The 21611-nt window shown below is 49.6% G+C and overlaps 1 protein-coding gene across 1 annotated transcript; it reads left to right on the top strand.

The window, feature by feature from the left end:
• The first annotated feature begins 1244 nt into the window (after positions 1 to 1244).
• On the top strand, positions 1245 to 21395 carry ZC3H12A (zinc finger CCCH-type containing 12A). Its single transcript, XM_058195622.1, has 6 exons — positions 1245 to 1799; positions 2229 to 2767; positions 16346 to 16485; positions 17243 to 17477; positions 17863 to 17969; positions 18060 to 21395. The coding sequence occupies exons 2-6, from the start codon at positions 2268 to 2270 to the stop codon at positions 18977 to 18979; spliced, it is 1902 nt and encodes a 633-aa protein (XP_058051605.1). The 5' UTR covers positions 1245 to 1799; positions 2229 to 2267; the 3' UTR covers positions 18980 to 21395.
• The last annotated feature ends 216 nt before the right edge of the window (positions 21396 to 21611 follow it).

The following is a 21611-nucleotide window of genomic DNA, read 5'->3' as shown; positions in this document are numbered from 1 at the left end:
CGAAAGGAAGAAGATATTTAAAAAGTTATATCAGAAGCCTTAGCTGAAATGTTAGGAATGGACCCTCAAGAAGTTGATTTTCAAATTGATAAGGCATATAGGGTTAATTCTTGGGTAGCGAGGCAGAAAAAGCTCCCAAGAGACATTGTAATTTATTTTTTGACTTCTACAATAAGAAATCAGATTTTGCAAGCTACATACCAAAAGAAATTGCAAATAGGAGAACAGGAGGTGTTGGTTTTGAAAGAGATCCCTGCTAAAATGTTAAAGAATAGTTTATAGCCTTCCATCGGTACATTCCAGTCATGAGTTTTAACCCAAGTTTCAATAATGGCAACTCCATCGTATCTGCTTTCACAACTAATATTTCAAGTTCACTGTTTGTTCCCCAGACTTTGAGAGTTGGCACTGAAGTCCTTTTTTGCCGACCCTGGGGACGCTGCCTACCTTTCCTGCTGCTTGGCCAATAAAAAATTCTATTCTATTCTATTCTATTCTATTCTATTCTAATGAGGTTTTCCTTCCTTCCTTCCTTCCTTCCTTCCTTCCTTCCTTCCCTCTACCTCTCTGTTTGATTGGTTGTCTTGGAGTTTCTGTTTGGGATTCGGTCCTAAACACCTTAAAGGCCGGTCACCCTCCCCCCAGAGTCTGTTTTCCTCCGGGGAAGGAACCGGCAACTCCCTCGGCTCCACACAGTCTGGCAACCGAAGGCCAAAGGCCTGGGGGTAAAGAAAGGGTCCAGCGAAACCAGGAAGCGAGCGCTGTTCTTCCCGGGGAGCCCCTCTGCGGCACGGGAGGCAAATCTCCCCCGTCCTCGGGCGGCCTGCTTTGCATAGAGGCCGGGTGTCCTCGGAGGAGTCCCGCCCCGCCTTCTCGGGCAGATGCGCCGCCGGATGCTGGACAGCGGCCAATCCCTGGCGGGCGGGCACGCAACACTCCCAACCCCCCTCGAACGAGCCTCGTTCGGACGACGGACTCATCTGGGGCGCCCCCGCGGGCTCGGCTCTTCTGCAGCCGGCAGCGGCTGCTGATCCAAGGCCCCCCTTAAGGACTGGCCCGCGCCCCCTTCCCTGAACCGGCTAGCCGGCCTCCCCAGGACAAAAGCTGCTCCAGCTTTTCGGCTGCCCTCAAAGGCCGCGTCGATAAGCGGTCTCACCCTGGTCCCTCAGGGCTCATTTGCCGGTTGCTAAACCGCCGCCACCCAGGAGCTGCCGGGGGTAGAGACCCCCCCATGACGCGCCCCCTTCACCGGCGCTGCTCTGCGGGGAAAGCCGAGCCCCGCCCCGCCCCGCGAGGCAGCAGCTCCAGGGCGCTGTCGGGGCGCTGCCCGACAGACGCAGCTCGTTCAGGCGGAGCCCCCGAGGGCGCGGCCCCTTCCCTGGACTGAAGGCAGCCTTCTGGCTGGCGCAACGCCCCACCTCCGTTCCCAGCTGAGGGACGCAGGGAAATTCTTCACTCGGCCGCCGTTCCCGGAAGGCTCCGGCGTTTCAAGCGCCGTTGCGGGAGGCCCGGAAGGGCAAGGCCGAGGTGAGAGGAGCCGCCGACGGGAGCTCCAGGCCCCGCGTTCCTCGCCCTCCAGCGCTTCCAACAACCCCGGCAGGCAGGCAGGCCCGTCCCAGCCAACCCCCGGCGACAGGTCCCGCCCGCCGCGTCTCTTCCGCGGAGACCTTCGCCGACAAGCCCGGAGGAGGAGGCGGCGCAGGGGGCGGCGGCGGAGACTCCACCTGGGGAACCTTCCCCGCTCTATAAAGAAGCGCCCGCGCGCGGACGGCAACACTTCGGCCTCACGGAGGCGCCCGGTAAGCGGCGGGGCGGTTCGGGACCAGCGGGGCTTCCCTCCGCGCGAGCGGGGCGAGTCGGCAGGGCGCTGTGCGAACCGGGACTGGAAGGCCCAGTTCCCGCGGAAAGTCCCTCTTCCCCCAGCCTTGGGGCGGGCGCCGCTGACTGCCCCGCCACCCTCCGCGCTTCGGGGAAGCCCGGCTGGGCGCCCCGTCTCGGGTCTGGCAGCGGGCGGAGAAGCGCCGCGCCCTCCCTCCCTCGCTTCCTTCTGGGCCTGCTGGGGAAGCGCCGCTGCGGGGCGGCCGGTTCTCTTTTTCGGAGGGCGGGACGCGTTTCTGGGCGGCTGCTGGGAGGGAGGGAGGGAGGAGGCGGACCGGCCTTGCCCGACCCGCGGGTGCGCCTGGCTTCCCGGCCCGGCCGCCGTCCTAGTTGCGCGCTTCTCTCGGCAGGCCGGGCGTGAGCGAGGAACGGCGCCGCGAGAAGCAGCCATGGATCTGGACCGACTGCCGCCGAGTGCCCTGCGCTTCCCCGGCTGGAGCGAGCCCTCGCTGCCCTTCGGCCGCACCGTCGGCAGCGGGCGGGAAGAGTCGCCGGAGAGCGGCTACCTGAGTCTGTGCGGCTGCAGCCTTGAGGGCGGCGGAGAGTCCGGTGGATCCGACCGCGGCCCGTGGAGCCCCCCGGAACAGGGCCGAACGGAGAGGCGGAGGAAGGTGGAATTCTTCCGCAAACTGGGCTACTCCTCGCAGGAGGTGCTGGGCGCCCTGCAGAAGCACGGCCCGGAGGCGGACACCAACACCATCCTCGGGGAGCTGGTGAAACACGGGGCGGCCCCGGGGGAGAGGGAGCGGGAGCCCGCCCAGGCGATCCCGGAGGCCCCAGAGGCGCCGCCCACCCCCAGCAGACCCCCAACGCAGCCCGGGCCTCCGGACGAGCAGGATGGGGATCATCTGCGCCCGATCGTGATTGATGGGAGCAACGTGGCTATGAGGTATTTCTGGGCCGGCTCCTCTGCGCTGGGGCGCCGTTGGGCTGGGAAAGGTTCTGCCGCCGTAGCCGCAAGCAAAGGCCGGATCCCCACGCCCGATACTTTAGGGAAGGAGGAGGAAGGGGCAGGCTGCGCCCCGAGGGGGAGCTTTGGCCTTGGGAGGTGGAGAGGTTCCAGCCTTAGTCTGGAGAGAGCTGCTTCCAGCCACGGGCCCGCAGGCACACGTATTTATACACACACAGACACACACAACCCCCGTCTCCCTCGTTGTGAGCTGCTAGATCTCTCATCCACTGAGAGTTCTGAGCTGGAAACAAAATGGTTGTTCTGAGAACTTAAGTACCACCAGGCTACCATTTCCTCATGATGTCCTTGCCCATGTGATCCGAGTCACATCAGCCCCCCCAAAAAACAGATCTTGGGATCTGGTTCTGATCTGGAGTGGGGAACAATGGAGGATGCACAATGGAGAAGGTAGAGACTGAAACCCCTATAACATCTGTCCTGGCTTTGGTTGGCTTCCTTCCTTCTAAACCCTGCAGGTGGCAATAATTTTATCTTCTTGGGAATTTAATAATGATTGGTTGCTGGATTTTGATAATACTGTAAAGCTATGTGATTAGATGAGATTTTACAGGTGGGTTTTGGGCATGGTGTAGCCTTGTCTTTGTTACATGTGAGGGGTCTGCTTGGGACCGCCTGCAGTTCCCTCTATCTCTGAAGCAGGAAGGATTTTGCCCGGAGGGGAGAGCATGCGGGCATCCTTTTGACTGGCAACAAGTTTTGTGGCTCAGGCAACTCTGCCTTTCTGCTGCATTGACTCTGTTGGGCAAACATTCTTTCTTATCTAAACAGGAAGGAACCCAGCCCGCACGTGACTCAAGCACCAGTGCCTGGAGGAGCATTTCTCTCTTCCTCCAGAGGTGCCTTTCCTCCCTCCCCCCACCCCAATCAATTGGCCTCTCAGTGGGAACGGAAAGGGATGAGGCCCCAACAGAGAGGCATCTGGGCACAATCAGGTGTGGCCTTTAGTGCAGACTGGGAGCTTGCTCCTTTCAGAATTGGAAAGAAGGGCGGAGGGCCCAGTTTAAAACAGAATGAAGCTCCGCCTATCCTGGGTGAGAGGGTGGCAAACCCAGGGAAGGGAACTCACATTGCTTCCCTGTCCATGGGGAAAACATTTTGTTGTGCTTTCTAGAAAAACAACTTGTCCATCTCCCAGGATTCTAAACGTGTTGGAAATACAGTAGCTCTCAATTTACGACCACAATTGAGCCCAAAATTTATGTTGCTAAGTGAGATAGTTAAGTGAGTTTTGCCCCATTTTATGACCTATCTTGCCACAGTTGTTAAGTGAATCACTGCAGTTTTTAAGTTAGTAACATAGTTGTTAAATGAATCTGGCTTCCCCATTGACTGCTTGTCAGAAGGCCACAAAAGGTGACCATTTGAGCCCGGGACACTAACCGTCATAAATACATGCCAATTGGCAAGCGTCCAAATTTTGATCATGTAACCATAGGGATGGTGCAATGATTGTAAATGTGAAAAACAATCATAAGTCACTTTTTTCAGTGCTGTTATAACTTTGGTAGCTAAATGAATTGTTGTAAGTTGAGGATTACCTTGTACACAATAGGGCAAGGATCCATGAACATTTAAACTGAGCTATAGCTGCTTAAGTGGAGAATTTGCACTTGAGGATGCTGGAAGATGCTGTATCCTCTCCCTAGCACCTCAGATGGGTTAACCCAGAGGTTCCCAATCTTTTAGAAATGCGCCCCATGACGATAGCGCGGCTCCCTGGGGAGCCGCGGCTCACACTTTGGGAATCACTGGGTTAACCACTGAACCTGGAACTCTCCCGGCAAGCATCCTCCCAACTGATCCCGTGATGCTGGCAGTTGTGGGGCTGCAAAAATTTGGACCGCCACCAGATGGCAGGAAAAAGACAAGTGAGCCCTAATTCTACTCTTGGCAGCCCAGACCTGGTAGCCTGCACGGGGAAAGGTCAGCCAGCAGTTATGGACTTCCGCCCTTTCCTTGCTGTGTTTAAGATAAGCCAGATTGCTCTCCAACTGTAAATGCCGGCCAGAGGGCACTTTCTGTTGAAAGGGAGGGGGACGAGTGGAGGTTCTGAGCGGTGCCTGGAGCAGCAGAGACGGAGTTTCTGAACAATCTCTTTTCAAGGAAAAAAAAAATGAAGGGGAATTTTTACAGACTGCTTCCTGCATGAGTGGAGTGACAAACTGTTCCTCACCGATTCACCCTTGCTTGGATAATACTTGTGGCAGGTTTATGCAAATCTTGGAGGGGTGTGTGGAACAGATTTGTCCCCGACTTCCTTCTACGGGAATTTCTCACATCTGTTGCCACATCAGATGAACTACTTGGACCCTTTTCTCTTCAGTTGAGAATGTGGAAACGTTGGAGGAGACCCATCCCTGGTATTCCTTGCTCATCCTGCATTGCACTTTCAGGGTACTGAGGGGGAGCAGACGGGCATGGATTGCTAGGCACCTTTGTGGAGGGAGTACTTTTCAGAAAAAGTAGTAACAAGAGATGTTGTCTTCCCTCGCTGCTTTTTCTAGCGCTGGGCCCAGGAAATAATAGAATGACAGAGTTGGAAGGGACCTTGGAAGTCTTCTAAGTCCAACGCCCTGCCCAAGCTGGAGACCCTGTGCCCTTCCAGACAAGTGGCTGTCTCCAGTGATGGAGCCATCACAACTTCAGACTCAATGAGAGTGGCAACCTTCATAACAGGCCACCCTCTGAGACGAGTATGTCCTGGGGGACTGAGAGGCAAGTGCCAGCCTTGCCATTTATTTCACTTGATCTATGTGAACTGTACATTAAGCTGGATGGTGCTGGGATTAAACTGGCATTAAACATTCACCCAGTAGCAAGAGATGAAGAGTCATATTGCTTGCTCTAAGCCAGGGGTCCCCAACCTTTTGGACCTCAGGGACCACCAAGTTCATAATTTTAAATTCCGCAGACCACTAATAGGTATCCAGCATGCCGCTTGCTGAAGTGCCTGGACTCCCAGTGACAGGATGGGGTCCTTCAGGCACTCTCCCTCGTCTCTCTCTTTCCCCCCTCTCCCACTCTTTCTCATTCTCTCTCTCTCTCTCTCTTTCTCTCTCCCCCACTCATTCTCTTTCATTCTCTCATATCTTTCTCTCCTCCCCCTCTCCCACTCTTTCTCATTTTCTCTTTCTCTCTCCCCCACCCTACTCTCTCATTCTGATTCTCTCTCCCTCTGTTTCTCTTTCATTCTCTCTCTCTCATTCTCTCTGCTTCTCTCTCTTTCATTTTGTCTCTTTTTCTCTATTTCATTTTACGTGGCATCAGTATTCCGCCTCAGTATATTTGCAGCAGCAGGTGGAGCAAAGCAGTCCTTGTCTCCTGCTGCTTGGGACTCAGAGCAGTAAACGGCGTCTGGTCAGGGGAGCAGCTGGATTTTGCTCTCCATTGTGGACGCCAGATCAGCCCCCTGCAAGCTCTCGTCTCTCGAGGAGTCCGGCCGAAGTTTCCCATGCCACTTCAGCGAGCACTTCTCAAGAGACGAGAGCTTGCAGGGTGCCGATCTGGCATCCGCAATAGAGAGCAAAATCCGGCTGCTCCCCAGACCAGTCGCCATTTACCGTTCCGAGTCCCAAGCGGCAGGAGACAAGGGCTCCTTTGCGCCACCGGCTGGGCAAATATACTGAAGCAGAATGCTGATGCTGCACAAGTGCAAGTAGTGCTTCACTCTCACAGTTTCCAGTCATTGCAATCGCTACTTCAGCCTGCTTGCACTGGCAAAAATACAAAGATTTCTCCACGGACCACCAAAATTTTCTCGCGGACCACTGGTTGGTGACTGCTGCTCTAAGCAATAGCACTTAGACTTATATACTACTTCACAGTGCTTTACAGTCCTCTCTAAACAATTTACATCTTGGATGAGAACTGAAACGTCTTCAAAGAAAAACCAGAAAGTCTAGTTACCTCTTGAAAAAGCACCTTTGGAACAATCATGACCTGGATGACTGAGAATCTCCATAGACACTACTTGCTCTATACTGTACTAGTGAGGTCACACATGGAATATTGCACCCAGTTCTGCTCACCACAATACAAAAAGATGCCTAAGCTCTAGAAATCATACAGAGAAGTGAAACAAAGATGAAAGGGGGTCTGAAGGCTAAATCATGTGAGCATGTTGAGAGTGGTTTGCTCTCCAAGCTTGTTTCAATTTAGTTTCTGAACGTTCCATTACCAGACTAGGTAACATCATGATGATGTTACCAGGTCTGGTAATGAAATGTTCAGAAACTAAATGGAAACAAGCCTGGAGCACAAACCACTGCCAAAATCTAAAACCCGAGCTACAAGTATTTTCTATTATTTCCATGTATGATGAAGGGTTGAGGGAACTGGATATGTGTGGGTGACTGAAGGGAAGGATTAGGGGTGACATGACAGCTGTCTTCCAGTACTTGAGCTGTTGAAGAAAAGATGGGGGTCTCACAATAGGCAATAAAAACTGATATAAAAACACATCAGACCCTTCCGACCAGCCATCCACTGACCACCCCCAATTCAACACTTCCCAGTCCAATGTTTAAGGGAAGAGCCAAGTTTGTACAGCCTTCCAGAAAACTAAAAGGATAACGCCCATCTCAGCAGGAGGTTATTCCAAAAGTCCAGGCAGCTACCAAGAAGGTGCATCTCCAAGTTCTGGGAGAGGTGATGACCAGTATCTTGAATCATGCAGGAGCCAGGGCAATTCACGCAAGACTGATGTAATGTGGGCAAACTGTGGAGTGCCCAGAACTGTGCATGCCTCTGCATGTGCATGTGATCTTCAAAGGCAGCCCCATGTAGTGTGCAGTGTAGTAGTCCAACTGAGAAGTGACTGCTGGCAAAACCTCACAGTTTTGCTGTAGGGGTTTTCTGTAGGAATTAGGAGCTTTGTGTTGTGTGAGAAAGGGTGATGGGGCATGGGAAGGGGAAGGGGTTCTTCGTTTGGATGAAGCTGCAAGGAGTTTTGGATTTTTATTTTTTATTTTATTTTTTATAAAAATATCAAATCAATGAACAGTGTGGCACCTGGGTGTCATACATTCTAATACAAATAAAACTAATCAAGTTAATCATCCATACAGTCAATCCGTTTATATATTTCTAATAATAATACATACTTATATTAAGTTATAGTCTATCATTGTTCAATTATTCCACATTTTCTCTTATTACTTTCATTTTATGATATAAAAATGTATACACTAGTATTCCCTTTTTCTTATTTCTATCACTTATTCTAGCTTTTAATCATATCACCCTTTAAGACTTTTTCTTTCTTATCTAACTTCTAATCTTGTCACCTACTTAAAAAAAGAAAAAGGAGAAGAGAGAGAGGGAAAAAAACAGAAAAGAAAAATCATCCAATTATCATCTCTTGCCCGCTTCAATATTTTAATTGCTATGCTTTAAAAGAAAGATAGGCAAAGAAGGGTAAATCAAAGCAACAATATAAAAATAAAAAAAGAAATCAATCTATCCATTGTTCCTTGTCCGCTTCAATACTTTAATTGCTATGCTTTTTTTTAATTTGCCTCCCAAATTCCTCTCTTAACTCTTTACCTGCTTCTTGGATGTTTAATCTAGGTATTCCTCCCACCTCTACCCTCTTCCACTGCCTAATTTCTAACATTTCTACCCAGGCCCCTATCTTTCTTTCAGACATATCTTCCCACTCTCTTAATATATTTTCCCCCGGTTTAATTCATCAATCGTTATTATTTCCATTGTTGCCTCCTCTTTGTCTTCCTTCTTCTTCATTCCTTCTGTTGATTCCTCCTTTCCCTGTGGGTCTTGGTCTTTACTCATCATCCCTCGTATGGTATTTTCCATTTTTTCCATAATCTCCTTAAATCCTTTCTCCATGATGTCTTTTGTATTTTGAAAAAGTAAGTCCAGCTCCTTCATAATTCCACTCATCTCTTCTTTATTAAGTATCTTGTTTTGTTTTGTTTTTTTAAAAAAAAAATTTATCCAGCAGTCCAAGAACTATTTATTCAATCTTTAAGTTACCCTTCAAGGAGTGCACTAGTCCCAATACTTTATGTCCCATAGGTTCCATTTAAGTCAGGGGTGTCCAAACTACGGCCCGCGGGCCAACTGCGGCCCGCGGGTCAGTTTTTATTGGCCCGCAGCAAATTCTGAAAGTATAATTTAATATGGCCCTTTTAAGTGAGGCTCATGCCCTCCCCATGGGCGGGGAATAATGAAGGGAGGGGGCGGAGGAGGCGGTGAGCGGGAAAGAGGCTGCTGGCCATGCCTGACCCCAGCAGTTCTACCCTCGCCTTCCTCGGGCCGCCTGGCGAGGCTCCTCACGCCTCCCCATGTCGGACACGCGTGGCGGCAGTGACAGCCATCAAGAAACAGGTGAGGCGGCGGCAAGCGGGAACGTGGCTGCTGGCCGTGCCCAACCCCAGCAGTTCTATCCTCGCCTTCCTCGGGCCGCCTGGTGAGGTTCCTCGCGCCTCCACCCCTTGGGCATGGAATAACGAAGGGAGGGGGCGGAGGAGATGGCAGCAAGCGGGAAAGAGGCTGCTGGCCGTGCCCGACCCCAGCAGTTCTATCCTCGCCTTCCTCAGGCCGCCTGGTGAGGCTCCTCGCGCCTCCACCCCTTGGGCATGGAATAACGAAGGGAGGGGGCGGAGGAGGCGGCGGCAAGCGGGAAAGTGGCTGCTGGCCGTGCCCGACCCCAGCAGTTCTAGCCTCGCCTTCCTCGGGCCGCCTGGTGAGGCTCCTCGCGCCTCCACCCCTTGGGCAGGGAATAACGAAGGGAGTTTCAAGTTCATACCAAATACAAAACAAAAGCCAAGATCAGGGGTGTCCAAACTTGGTCTCTTTAAGACTTGTGGACTTCAATTCCCAGAGTTCCTCAGCCAGCTTTGACCACAAGTCTTAAGGGACCAAGTTTGGACACCCCTGGCCAAGATGAATGAATATGAAACATATTCATAAACTGTGCATAGGGACTACCCAGACAGCTGAAAAAAGTGATTTCTGACAGGTTCTCACACTTTTGACTGGTCCTCACACCTACAACTATCTTTACATTTTGCACCCTATCTTGTAACCGTGGTGAAGAGAAGCAGTTGTGAAATGAGTGATATGGTTGTTAAAAATGCTGCAGTGGGCATAAATGTGAGGATGGTCATAAGTGTGAGGACTGGTCAAAAATTACTTTTTTTAGCCCTCTGAGTAGTTTCTATGCCCATAGCCACATCCACTCAGTCACATGAGCAGTTAGCCACGCCCACCAGTCACATGACCACCAAGCCACACCCCAAAATAAGCCACGCCCAAAAAACTGGCACAAAAAAAATTCAGCCCCCCCCCCACTGGTGGCCCGGGCCTTTGCTTATTTTTCTGTATTTGGCCCTCACTCAAAAAACTTTGGACACCCCTGATTTAAGTAGTCCCAGAGGTTATACTTTAGTCTCGAATAATCCAGTAGTCATAGGGTGGTTAAACACACCTTCATATAGGTATTTCCAGACTTGTAATATAGACTTTTTTCCAGACTTGTAATTTTCCCTTTCATCAGCAAGTGGCACTCTCAGATTAAATTTCAATATCACCATGTTTTCAGGGTTCTTTTAGTTATAGAAGAATTATAAAAGCAGAATAAGTTTTGCAAATAAATGATTCCAGCATTTTAAAATGCCTTCCCAGTACCATGCCTTCCCAGCTTAAGGATTCAATTTTCTGTATATTTCAAAATTTCAAAAGTTTATTATTTTCATTCCTGCATCCTTCACTTCCAGTATGGTGGTTTCTCAGAATGCCTAGATGCTGCTTTGACAGCATCTGAGCAGATAATTCTAAATTGTTCCTTGGAGTTAAATTTAAAGTGAAAGAAAAATCCTCTCCCCCAGTTCCACTCACTGTTCACCTACTTTGCTCCAGCATCAGTCTTGGATGTTCACCGGCTGTCCCAACTTTGTGGCGGCCAACTTTAGGCTGCCTCTTCTTGCCGTGGCTGAGGGGGAGATAGAACCCCAGGGCTGACAGGAGAGTTGCAACTCTCCTCGACTTCTCAGGGTGCCTCTCTTTGATTCACCGCCCCTACAGGGCAGCTTTGGCTCCTCTTGGAGCCCACAAGCATGGAGAAGTAAGTGCAGGGGACGCGGAGACCCATTCCCTGCGTCTATATCGCCGTGACGTCAACCAAAAGTCCCTAGCTGCAAGGAGTTTTGAATGTGACCATGATGAGCCTTTGACTGGGAGAACTGTCATGAGGACTGGCGATGTGCAAGATTTAGTCTCACCACAGAAGTTGCTTTAATGAGAAGAGAGCCACTCCACCCGTCCTTAGGGAAAGCCCTTTTGGTTCCCTGGTTTTAAATGGACTTGCAGAGCTGGCTCTTTATGAATCTAGATAGTCCTGAGGCTTTAGTTGGGGTGGGGGAACACAAGTGGTGTTTTTCCACTTCCTAGTGGTACAGCTTGAGAGCCATCTTTCCTCCTTGAAAGGGGGGGGTGGGTGTCAGGGAAAAGTTTCCCCATGGCAGGCCTAGTTCTTGTGCCAGCTCCACCAGGTGGCAGCCCTTCTTTCTGCTGTTCACAGCTTTCCTTGCTCTACTGCTTTGGCCATCTTATTAGTGCTGACACTGAACATTAACTCATCTTTCCAGATGAGGGATTTGAGTAGGGAGAGCAGCAGGGGGTGGGTAGAAGAATTGGGTGTGTGGGGTGTCACTTTTGAGGGTCACTTTTGAAGGACCTGCTGCAACCAGGCCCAGCCCTGTCAAACTTCATAACAAACTTTTATCTTCCGGTAATCTCTCATTTCAGAACAGCTCTTGATTTTTTAAATTGCAGTGCCATTGTTTTCTGGCAATTGTCAAGGAGATAGGAGAGCGAGTTGTTAATTAGGAGGACCATTTATGTTTGACTGCTGAAAGTAAAACTGCAGAAATGCCAAGGGCTTACACTGTCATGCTATGGGATGTATAGAGGGGCTTTGGAGTTCCCTTCTCTTTGGCAGAGAGGGACAAGGCATCTCTCTGGCAAAAGAGGGTCTTTGGATAGCCATGGAGAATTTGGAGGTCTCCAGTATTTAGTAGATTTATTGTCAAAAATGAAATTGCATTTACTTGGAGGAAATATCAGTTTCATTACCCAACACAATACTGTCTTTTGGAGTAAATAACATGGTGCAAAAGTGGGTGAGAAACAAGTTAGCAAGGGCAATTCAAAGCAGGAGAGAGATAAAGAGAAACAAGGAAGGAAACCAAACTGCTTTATATCAACACCATCTGCTGATATTTTTACATTTATTTCTAGTTTGCCAATAGATCCCTTGGCACATTGCCTTTTGCGCCTCAAACTTCTCATTCTTCTTAAGAATCTCACCAAACTCACAATCCAACAACTGCTTTCCCTTTTCTCAGGATCCTGACTCAACTATTTGTTTTCAAGTTCCATCTTTATTCATTCTTTCAATGAGAACACCAAATTTCTACTCATGTTTACCTGTCTAACATACGGTAGTTCAGGCTCTCAGCCTAGAAAAATATATCTACAGCTAACACATCTCCAGAGCCACCACAAGCACACCTTTTGTATTTTCCAAATGAAATTTTATTTATTTTTATTTTATTTATTTGATTTTTATACCGCCCTTCTCCCGAAGGACTCAGGGCGGTGTACAGGCAGAATAAAACCAACAAAGAACAATATACAAAGTTAAAATATCAATTAAAAACTTATTAAATGAGCCTGAAAAATTTAAGAAATTTACCATAAAACCAAAAACCCCATTAAAATTGCTAAAAATTTGAGTTTAAAATTCTATTCAAGCCAGCCCCGCGCGAATAAAGAGATATGTTTTCAGTTCGCGACGGAATGTCCGAAGGTCAGATATCTGGCGTAAGCCCGGGGGGAGTTCGTTCCAGAGTGTGGGAGCCCCACAGAGAAGGCCCTTCCTGGGGCCGCCAGCCGACATTGTTTGGCGGACGGCACCCTGAGGAGTCCCTCTCTGTGAGAGCGTACGGGTCGGTGGGAGGCATGTGGTAGCAGCAGGCGGTCCCGTAAGTACCCAGGTCCTAAGCCATGGAGCGCCTTAAAGGTCGTGACTAACACCTTAAAGTGCACCCGAGAGGCCACAGGTAGCCAGTGCAGCCTGCGCAGGAGAGGTGTTACATGGGAGCTGCGTGCAGCTCCCTCTATCACCCGCGGGGCTGCATTCTGGACTAACTGAAGCCTCCGGACGCACTTCAAGGGGAGCCCCATGTAGAGAGCATTACAATAATCCAAGCGAGAGGTAACGAGCGCGTGAGTGACCGTGCATAAGGCATCCCGATCAAGGAAGGGGCGCAACTGCCGAACCAGGCGAACCTGGTGGAAGGCCCTCCTGGGGACGGCCGTCAAATGATCTTCAAACGACAGCCGATCATCCAGGAGGACACCCAAGTTGCGCACCCTATCCTTTGGGGCCAATAACTGCTTCAACAGCCAGCCGCGGTTGCAGCTGGCTGAATCGGGATGCCGGCATCCACAGCCACTCCGTCTTGGAGGGATTAAGCTTGAGCCTGTTTCTCCCCATCCAGACCCGTACGGCCTCCAAACACCGGGACAGCACTTCAACAGCTTCATTGGGGTGGCCCGGGGTGGAAAAGTACAGCTGGGTGTCGTCAGCGTACTGCTGGTATCTCACCCCAAAGCCACTGATGATCTCACCCAGCGGCTTCATATAGATGTTGAACAGCAGGGGCGAGAGGATCGACCCCTGCGGGACCCCACAAGTGAGGCCCCTCGCGGTCGACCTCTGCCCCCCCGTCAACACCGTCTGCGACCGGTCGGAGAGATAGGAGGAGAACCACCGATATACGGTGCCTCCCACTCCCAATCCCTCCAACCGGCGCAGCAGGATACCATGGTCGATGGTCCCACTCTCTGCCAGTGCTGAGCCACTTCCCTTAAATCTCAGCCACACTTTGTTGTTTTTACTGCATTCCAATTCCACAGACAAGCCCTGCCTCCATATTCTTCCAAAATGTCCCATAATGCAAGCCTATTCACGACATTATGCTGCTCTGAATCATAAATAATTGAAAGGACAATGTTGCCTTCCTTATATTTGTATATTTCTCATGACCGGCTAAAAGGCAAATGAGTGCTTCCTACACCCTATTCCTAGCAAAAAGTTGCAATGTGTGCTCCCTCATCAGCCTGGTCTCCCACAGGATTTAGCAGGGGCCCCAAGGAGAGGGGGGTAGTCCCTCTGGCACCAAGAGAAGATCTTTTCACCTGGGAAGAGAGGCAGAAAGCTGCAGAAGAAAGGGAGTGCGGAAGGAGGTGGGTGCCTCCCAAGCATCTTGAAGACCGGCTCAGGGAGAGAGAAGGGGTCAACAGAACAGTCCGTGCAGGCTGAAGAGGAGGGGGAGGGATAGAACAGGTAGGTACAGGTGAGAAGGCCACAGTGATTTTCAAGAATGCAGTGTTTTCCCTGTAGGTTTCTCATTCATCTAAGACAATTGGAATTGGGCGTGCCTAGTCTAGTGAAAAGAAGCACTGGGGGTGGTATGATAGCAGTATTCCAATATTTCAGGGGCTGCCACAAAGAATAGAAAGAAATAAAAAAAGAATAGAATAGAATAAAATAGAATAGAATAGAATTAATTGGAAGGTACCTTGGAGGTCTTCTAGTCCAACCCCCTGCTTAGGCAGGAAACCATATACCATTTCAGACAAATGGTTATCCAATCTCTTCTTAAAAACTTCCAGTGTTGGAGCATTTACAACTTCTGGAGGCAAGTTGTTCCACTGATTAATTGTTCAAACTGTCAGGAAACTTCTCCTTAGTTCTAGGTTGCTTCTCTCCTTGATTAGTTTCCACCCATTGCTTCTTGTCCTGCCCTCAGATGCTTTGGAGAATAGCTTGACTCCCTTTTTGTGGCAGCACCTGAGATATTGTAACATTGCTACATGTTGAGTGCAGTTGGTCAGCCAGTTACAAATCCATCTAGTGGTGATGCTCTCTAACCCACATTTTTCTATCTTATCAAGTAGTAGGTTATGGTCTACTTTATCAAATGCCTCACTGAAGTCCAAGTAAATTATATCAACAGCATTCATTTGGTCCACTGATTTTATCATTTTGTCAAAGAATGCAATAAGATTAGTCTGGCATGATCTGTTTTTGACAAACCCACGTTGGCTTTTGGTTATTACTTTGTCTGCTTCTAGGTGTTTGCTGATTCATTGCTTGATGATCTTTTCTAGAATGTTCCCTGGTATTGAGGTCAGGCTGATAGGTCTGTAGTTTCCTGGATTTATTTTTTTTCCCTTTTTTGAAAATGGGAACTACATCAGCTCTTTTCCAGTCCTCTGGCAGTTCCCCGGTGCTCCAGGATCTTTGAAAGATATAGTTCAGTGGTTCTGAGATCTCGTCTGCCAGTTCCCTCAGAACTTTGGGGTAAAATCCATCTGGTCCTGGTGATTTGAACCCATCTAGGGTGGACAGGTGCTCACTTACCATTTTCTTGTCTATTTTAACTTGTGTTTCTAATCTATTTTTTATGGTACTGTTTTTGATAGGTTGGACTGTTTTTTCCCTTTGAGTAAAAATGGATGCAAAAAATGAGTTAAGTAGTTCTTCTTTCTCTCTTTGCTTGTCACCTTCTTGCCACTTTCTCCCACTAGTGGACCAATCATTTCCTTGACTTTTTTCTTGTTTTTTATATGTTGAAAGAAACTTTGTTTGTTAGTTTTGACTTTTGTTGCAAGTCTTAGTTCATTTTGAGCCTTACCTTTCCTTACTTCATCTTTGAAGGCTTGGGCTATTTGCTGATATTCTGCCTTATTTATGTGCCCCTTTTTTCACTTTTTATACTTGTCCTTTTTGTCTTTCAATTTATCAGGGAGTTATGTAGCTGGTTTCTTTAGAGAGCTGTTATTTTTCTTCTTCATTGGTACTGTGCTAGACTGGGCTTTTATAATCTCACTTCAAAATTTCCAAACTTCTTGAGTTGTTTTCCCCATCAGGATTCTCATCCATGAATCCTTCCAAAGCTCTCTCTAAGTTAAGAGTGAGTCATACTATTCTCCAAAGCAGCAGAGGGCAGGACGAGAAACAATGGATGGAAACTAAACAAGGAGAGAAGCAACCTAGAGTTAAGGAGAAATTTCCTGACAGGGAGAACAATTAACTAGTGGAACAGCTTAACTTCAGAAATTGTCACTGGAGGTTTTTAAGAAAAGATTAGTCAGTCATTTGTCTGAAATGATATAGGGTCTCCTGCTTGAACAGGGGATTGGACTAGGTCCCTTCCAACCCTGTTATTTTGTTATTCTGTGACAATCAGTCAATTTTCTGGCATGATTGAATGAGTTTGGGCCCAGATCGCTCTCCATTGATGAGTCAACTTGGCTTGGTTATGAATAACAGAAGGGTAGTGAAGGGTAGTGAACAGAAGGGCTACTCCTCACCTATGGCTGCATAAGGTCTCTTTGATGCCAGCACATGAGGCCAAGTGGGGGAAGCATTCTGAACCTGCAATTCTCTTCCATTTGCAGTCATGGAGACAAAGACACCTTCTCCTGCCGAGGCATCCAGCTGGCTGTGACCTGGTTTCTGGATAGAGGACACAAGGATGTCACAGTCTTCGTCCCATCTTGGAGAAAAGAGCATCCACGCTCTGATGTCGCCATTACAGGTAACAAGGTGCCCTTGGGCAGTTGTCCATCCTGCATTGATGCAAGCTAGTGCTGGGCCCCTATGCTTCTTTCCTAAGGATGGGGAGACACTTGACTAAGATGGGACATGCCACTTCTTATCCCTCCAGTGGGAATTTTGCTTCTCAGTGGCTTTAAGAGGCCACTCCCCGAATTTTGCTGCTGGCCAAAGCATAAGGAAGACTGTAGGAACCATTCAAGTAGTCAACCCTGTTTCCAGAAGTCTATCTGGAATCACCTGAACATTTACAGCTTCTAAAGGCAAAAAATGTGTTTGCAGATTTTAAAAAATGCTACAGCATTTTTAGGAGATTGATTTGTATTCTTGACCTTCTAAAGCAGGGTGTTCAATCTTGGCAATTTTAAGACTTGTGAACATCAACTCCCAGAATTCCTCAGCCAGCTATTCTAAGAGTTGAAATCCACAAGTTTTAAAGTTGCCAAAGTTGCAATCCCCTACTCTAAAGCATAATCTTGTTTAGACATTTAAATTAAGGGCAAAGCTATGGGAGGCAGCACCTGGAAGAAAACATGCAGGAAGAGGAAGAGGGATATCTAGGCAAACAAAGACTAGAAGAAAGGAAGGAAGGAAGGAAATGATTTGGCAGACCACTCATTGAGATCATCCAAGGGCCTCTTTCTACCAAGGGGCTATCTGTAACACCCACACCTAGGTTCACCTGATCTTTCCTCTGTAAGAAGCCTCAGTGGGGATGACTTTACCACCTCTTCCTGCAGACCAGCACATCCTCCATGACCTCGAGAAGAAGAACATCCTTGTCTTCACTCCTTCCCGGCGAGTGGCAGGCAAGCGAGTGGTCTGCTACGATGACCGCTTCATTGTGAAGCTGGCCTGGGAGTCAGATGGCATTGTGGTTTCCAACGATGTCTACCGGGATCTGCAAGCAGAACGGCCAGAGTGGAAGAAGTTCATTGAAGAACGCTTGCTGATGTATTCCTTTGTCAATGACAAGTAAGTCCTTGGCCTTGGGGAAGGCTGGAGGTTGGCCATGAGACTGACCAGGGTTCTGGGGGGTGAAGAGTAGCCCCAAGGCTATGGCTGAGAATTCTGGGACATGAATGGCTAGGAAGCACCCTTTTAATTCGCAGCCTGCCTACTTCTTCAGCTTGAGCTGACACCATGCCCAGCAGAGTCTTCTTAATCTCTGCTGAGCTTACCAGGCCCACCAGTTGCTCACTTCTAACCAGTCTTTCAGGAGGCGGTGGAGTTGGTGGGAGGTGGAGTTGGTGGTACTCCCGGCATTATGGCACACACTCTTGCCTTGGCAGATGGGGAAGGGCTAGGCCTGGCCTTGGGACCTGTAGCTCTTGATGGATGTGGTTCCTCTGCTCCCCAGGTTCATGCCTCCCGATGACCCCTTAGGGCGCCATGGACCCAGCCTGGATAATTTCCTGAGAAAGACACCAGCAGTGCCCGAGCACAAGAAGCAGCAGTGCCCATATGGTGAGGCCACTCTCCTCTGCTCAGGACAGAACAGCTTGAAGGGTTTGGGGCAGTGGATGCCTGTCACATGGCTCGCCTTTCTCGTTGCAGGCAAGAAGTGCACCTATGGAATCAAGTGCAAGTTCTATCACCCTGAGCGGCCGCACCAACTGCAGCGCGCTGTTGCTGATGAGCTCCGGGCCAACGCTGGGCTCTCCCCCACCAGGACTGCGCCAGCCATCAAGGAGGAGAGGAAGAGCAGGAGGCCCCCCCATGGGGAGTGCTGGGGCTCTGCACCTGCAGAGAGTGAGAACGTTCCCCTGCAGAAGGCCTTGGCTGAGAAGATGAGCTCTGCCCCTCACATTAGACATGGTGATGTGCCACCCTTCTTCCTCAGTGCCCACGGCATCCCAGCCCAGAAAAGCCACAGTTACAGGAATTCAGATCAGTACCAGCTGTCTCCCAGGGATTCCCTTGCCCATGTCTCTCAAGACCACCTTGACTCAGGCCTTGGCTCCCTTGAGAGCCAGCTCTCTGAAATGTGGCCCAGCCCCTCGGCTAGTCCTGTCAAGTGGGCCCAGCAAGAGCTGCTTGGGGGGAGCAGCTGCAGGGGGCAGGTGCCTGCTTATCGGGTCCCTCCTGTATCCAGGAGGTACAGCCAGTATCTGCCTCAGAGCTTCCTGCCATCCCCATCTGAACAGGTCGCTCCTCACTCCTTTCCTGACTATGATGTGGCCACCAGTGCTTCTCTGGGCCCTGGGCGTGAGTACTGGTCCGAGCCGTACCATCCGGGACCTGCAGCGCACCAAGACCTGCCAAGGGCTCCCTGCCTGGCCTACAAGGACTCCTCACGCCATTGGGCCACTCCGGACAGTTTTGCAGATGAGCGTGCAAAAGTGCATGTCAAGCTTTGTGGGATCTTCCATCCTCACCTGGTGGACACTGTCATGAGCCGCTTCCCACACCTCTTGGACCCACAACAGCTGGCTGCTGAAATCCTTACATACAAGACCCAACACCCCGGGGTGTGACATGGCTGGAAGCCCAACTCTGGGATGGGGCAAAATGTCCCTTTCTGCCTGCAGTTTAGACCATCATCCAGTGGCCACTCATGGAGGGCATGCATCAGACTTGTTGGTGGCTCAGGTGGGATGAAAAGGTCTGCCTCAAGCAATCCAAGAAAGTGGCCCAGGAACCACAATGCTGAGCCATTTTCTCTTGCTGCATGAAGCTTGACTGTCTGGTTTGTTCCAAGCAGAATGCAGGCAGCACGGCCTTGCTGGCAATGAGAGTGTCTTTTGCTCCTGACAATGGCTGCTCAGAAGAAGTTGACATGGAAAGGAACATGGAGGAAGTCCCAAGTTTTCTGGCTATGGCACAGCCAGAATTGGAGCGGAGCAGAGAAGATGTTACGATTTACAACCATAGCTGTTCCCCAAATGGCTGCAGTGGGACGTGGCTGGTCACAAAAGAAATCAGAGGGAGGAAAAAGTTCCAGGGTCTGCAGAATGTACTGTGAGGAATGAACTGAATCTGACTTGCATCCTATCTGCCCCTGCTTCCAGGTGGCCGGGAAATGCTTCCTTCTTCACCCCAAGGCAGACAGCAGCCCAGTGGGTGTAGTGGTGGTTTCTCCTCATTGCTTGGGTGGAAAACAATTCTGAGGTCCATTACTCAGATTTGGGGTATTGCTGTCTGTACCCCAAGAGCTTGATGCTTGTGGAAAAGAAGCTGGCAAGGACAATGACTGCCCAGGAGAGTAGGAGGGAAATTCTGGAAGGGCTTCCTCCCCCTCTCTGCTGGTGTGGTTGTCCCAGTGGTCTCCTTTCCCTTGGTTTGGAACCTTCTTGGATTGTGAAGCATAACATTTGTTTCAAGCCAAAAATCAGCTGTCATTTCAGTTCCCCAAAGTTCTGTGTTACTCTTCAAGAGTAAGATTTGAAAATATCAAGGCCTCCATGTTATTTCCTCATGGCTATGAGGGGCTCTGCATCCCTTCTCCTCCAGTGCTGCTGATGGCAGGCGAGTCCTGCATGCAGGGCACCTACAACTCTTCTCAGAGCGTTGTGGCTTCTGCCCTGAGATAGAGCAGTGGTGCTAAAAATGTTCCATGGGGCATCTTAACAATGTTAGCGTTATAATCAAGTTTATATTTTAAGCTCAGATGTCACAAACCCCAAGACTAAATGCAAAACGTATTAATGTGAAACCAGGGTCTCCAGAAAAGCGACTTGCTTGAAATCAACTGTTGGGGAGCCTCTTTAGTGCCAGCTGTTTTGGGCAACTTGCTTGTCTGCTGACAGAAGACAACTCTACCACTTTCTCAGTGGCTGTAGAAAGGCCCACTAGAAACTTGAGGGGGGGGGGCGTGTTTAGCTAATCCTTTTCTATCAGCTCAGTCTTGAGGATTGGTAAGTCCAATATGGACAGTTACAGATCCTTCGGTAATGAATTTGCAACAATTGTCCCTGGTCCTGCCCTTTTCAGAATAAGTGATTCACTTGCAGGCCGGGATCAGTTGATCAGTTGATGCACATTGCATCGGTCTCTTGAGTGGTTCTTTGGAGTGGTTGATGCTGAAGTCATCCCAGGGGCTGCTGCCTGGGGGAAAAGCAGGGCAGAAGTCCCTGTGGGCAGCTGGCAATGCCACCAGGTCCTGCTGCTCTCCCTGCAAAGTGCCCTGAAGATTGGTCAGCCATGCCAGCACCGTGTGCTGAGGAGGCCACATGTCCAAAGAACCCCTGTTGTATCTGGTTAATTATGATCCATCACAGAAATGTGGTGTTTCGTGTTAGTAAGCAAAATGCTTTTTAGTAATCATTTATAATCTTACAACTTTGCACTTGTAAATTACAAGAGTCATAGTTTTTAATGAAATGCTTTATGAGGCTGCTTTGGTGATGGTTGGTCTCCCTTTATTCTGCCCTAGGCAGAGTTGCAATCAAGTAAAAAAATAAACCAACCTTGAACCTTGGAATGGCTGTCTCTTTTTCTTCAAGGGTGAAGTCTCTTTCCAAAGTACCAATCAAAGCTTTGGATGCTAAAACCACTCTTCGCTCTTTGCTACAAAGCTTCTCAAAGCAAAAGGGTAGTGCCCTCTGCCATGGCCCAGAGGCTTCGGAAGGTGGCCACGGGATGCTAGGAAGTCCACAGGAACATGTCTCCCCTCCAGGATAGCTAAGCTGGGGTCAAACCCATTGGCCAGTAACTGAGCGGGCCTGCATCCAGAGGAAGAAGAGGGAGTTCAGAAGAGCTCTTTACCACATGAAGGTGAACATTTGCTCTCCTATGGCCACGCTAAGGTAGGAACAGGCAATCCAGCTTGTGCGATGATTTGCAAAGCAGTTCACACTTTACTTCACTGCAGGCGGAAGGCAGAGGATAAAGATGCTTAAGAACAGCAATGCACGCAATTAGGTGGGTCCCATTATGAGCAGGACAGAGATCGACGGGGGGGGGGGGGCGGACGTTGAGGTCTTGAGTCTCCTGAGAGAAAGCGTTTCACCCAACGACCCCTCTGCAACTGCCAGAAGGCAGGGAGGGGAGGTGTCCAAAGACTTCAAAAAGAGCCTGTTTTTTCCGGGAGCGAGCTGATTCCTAAAGCAGGGGTCTCCAACCTTGACAACTGAGGAATTCTGGGAGTTGAAGTCCACAAGTCTTAAA

The sequence above is a fragment of the Ahaetulla prasina genome, chromosome 10, assembly GCF_028640845.1.
Source record: "Ahaetulla prasina isolate Xishuangbanna chromosome 10, ASM2864084v1, whole genome shotgun sequence".
Lineage (NCBI taxonomy): Eukaryota > Metazoa > Chordata > Lepidosauria > Squamata > Colubridae > Ahaetulla > Ahaetulla prasina.
Note: the sequence above shows the minus strand (reverse complement) of the source record. Positions and strands in the feature narration are given on the sequence as shown.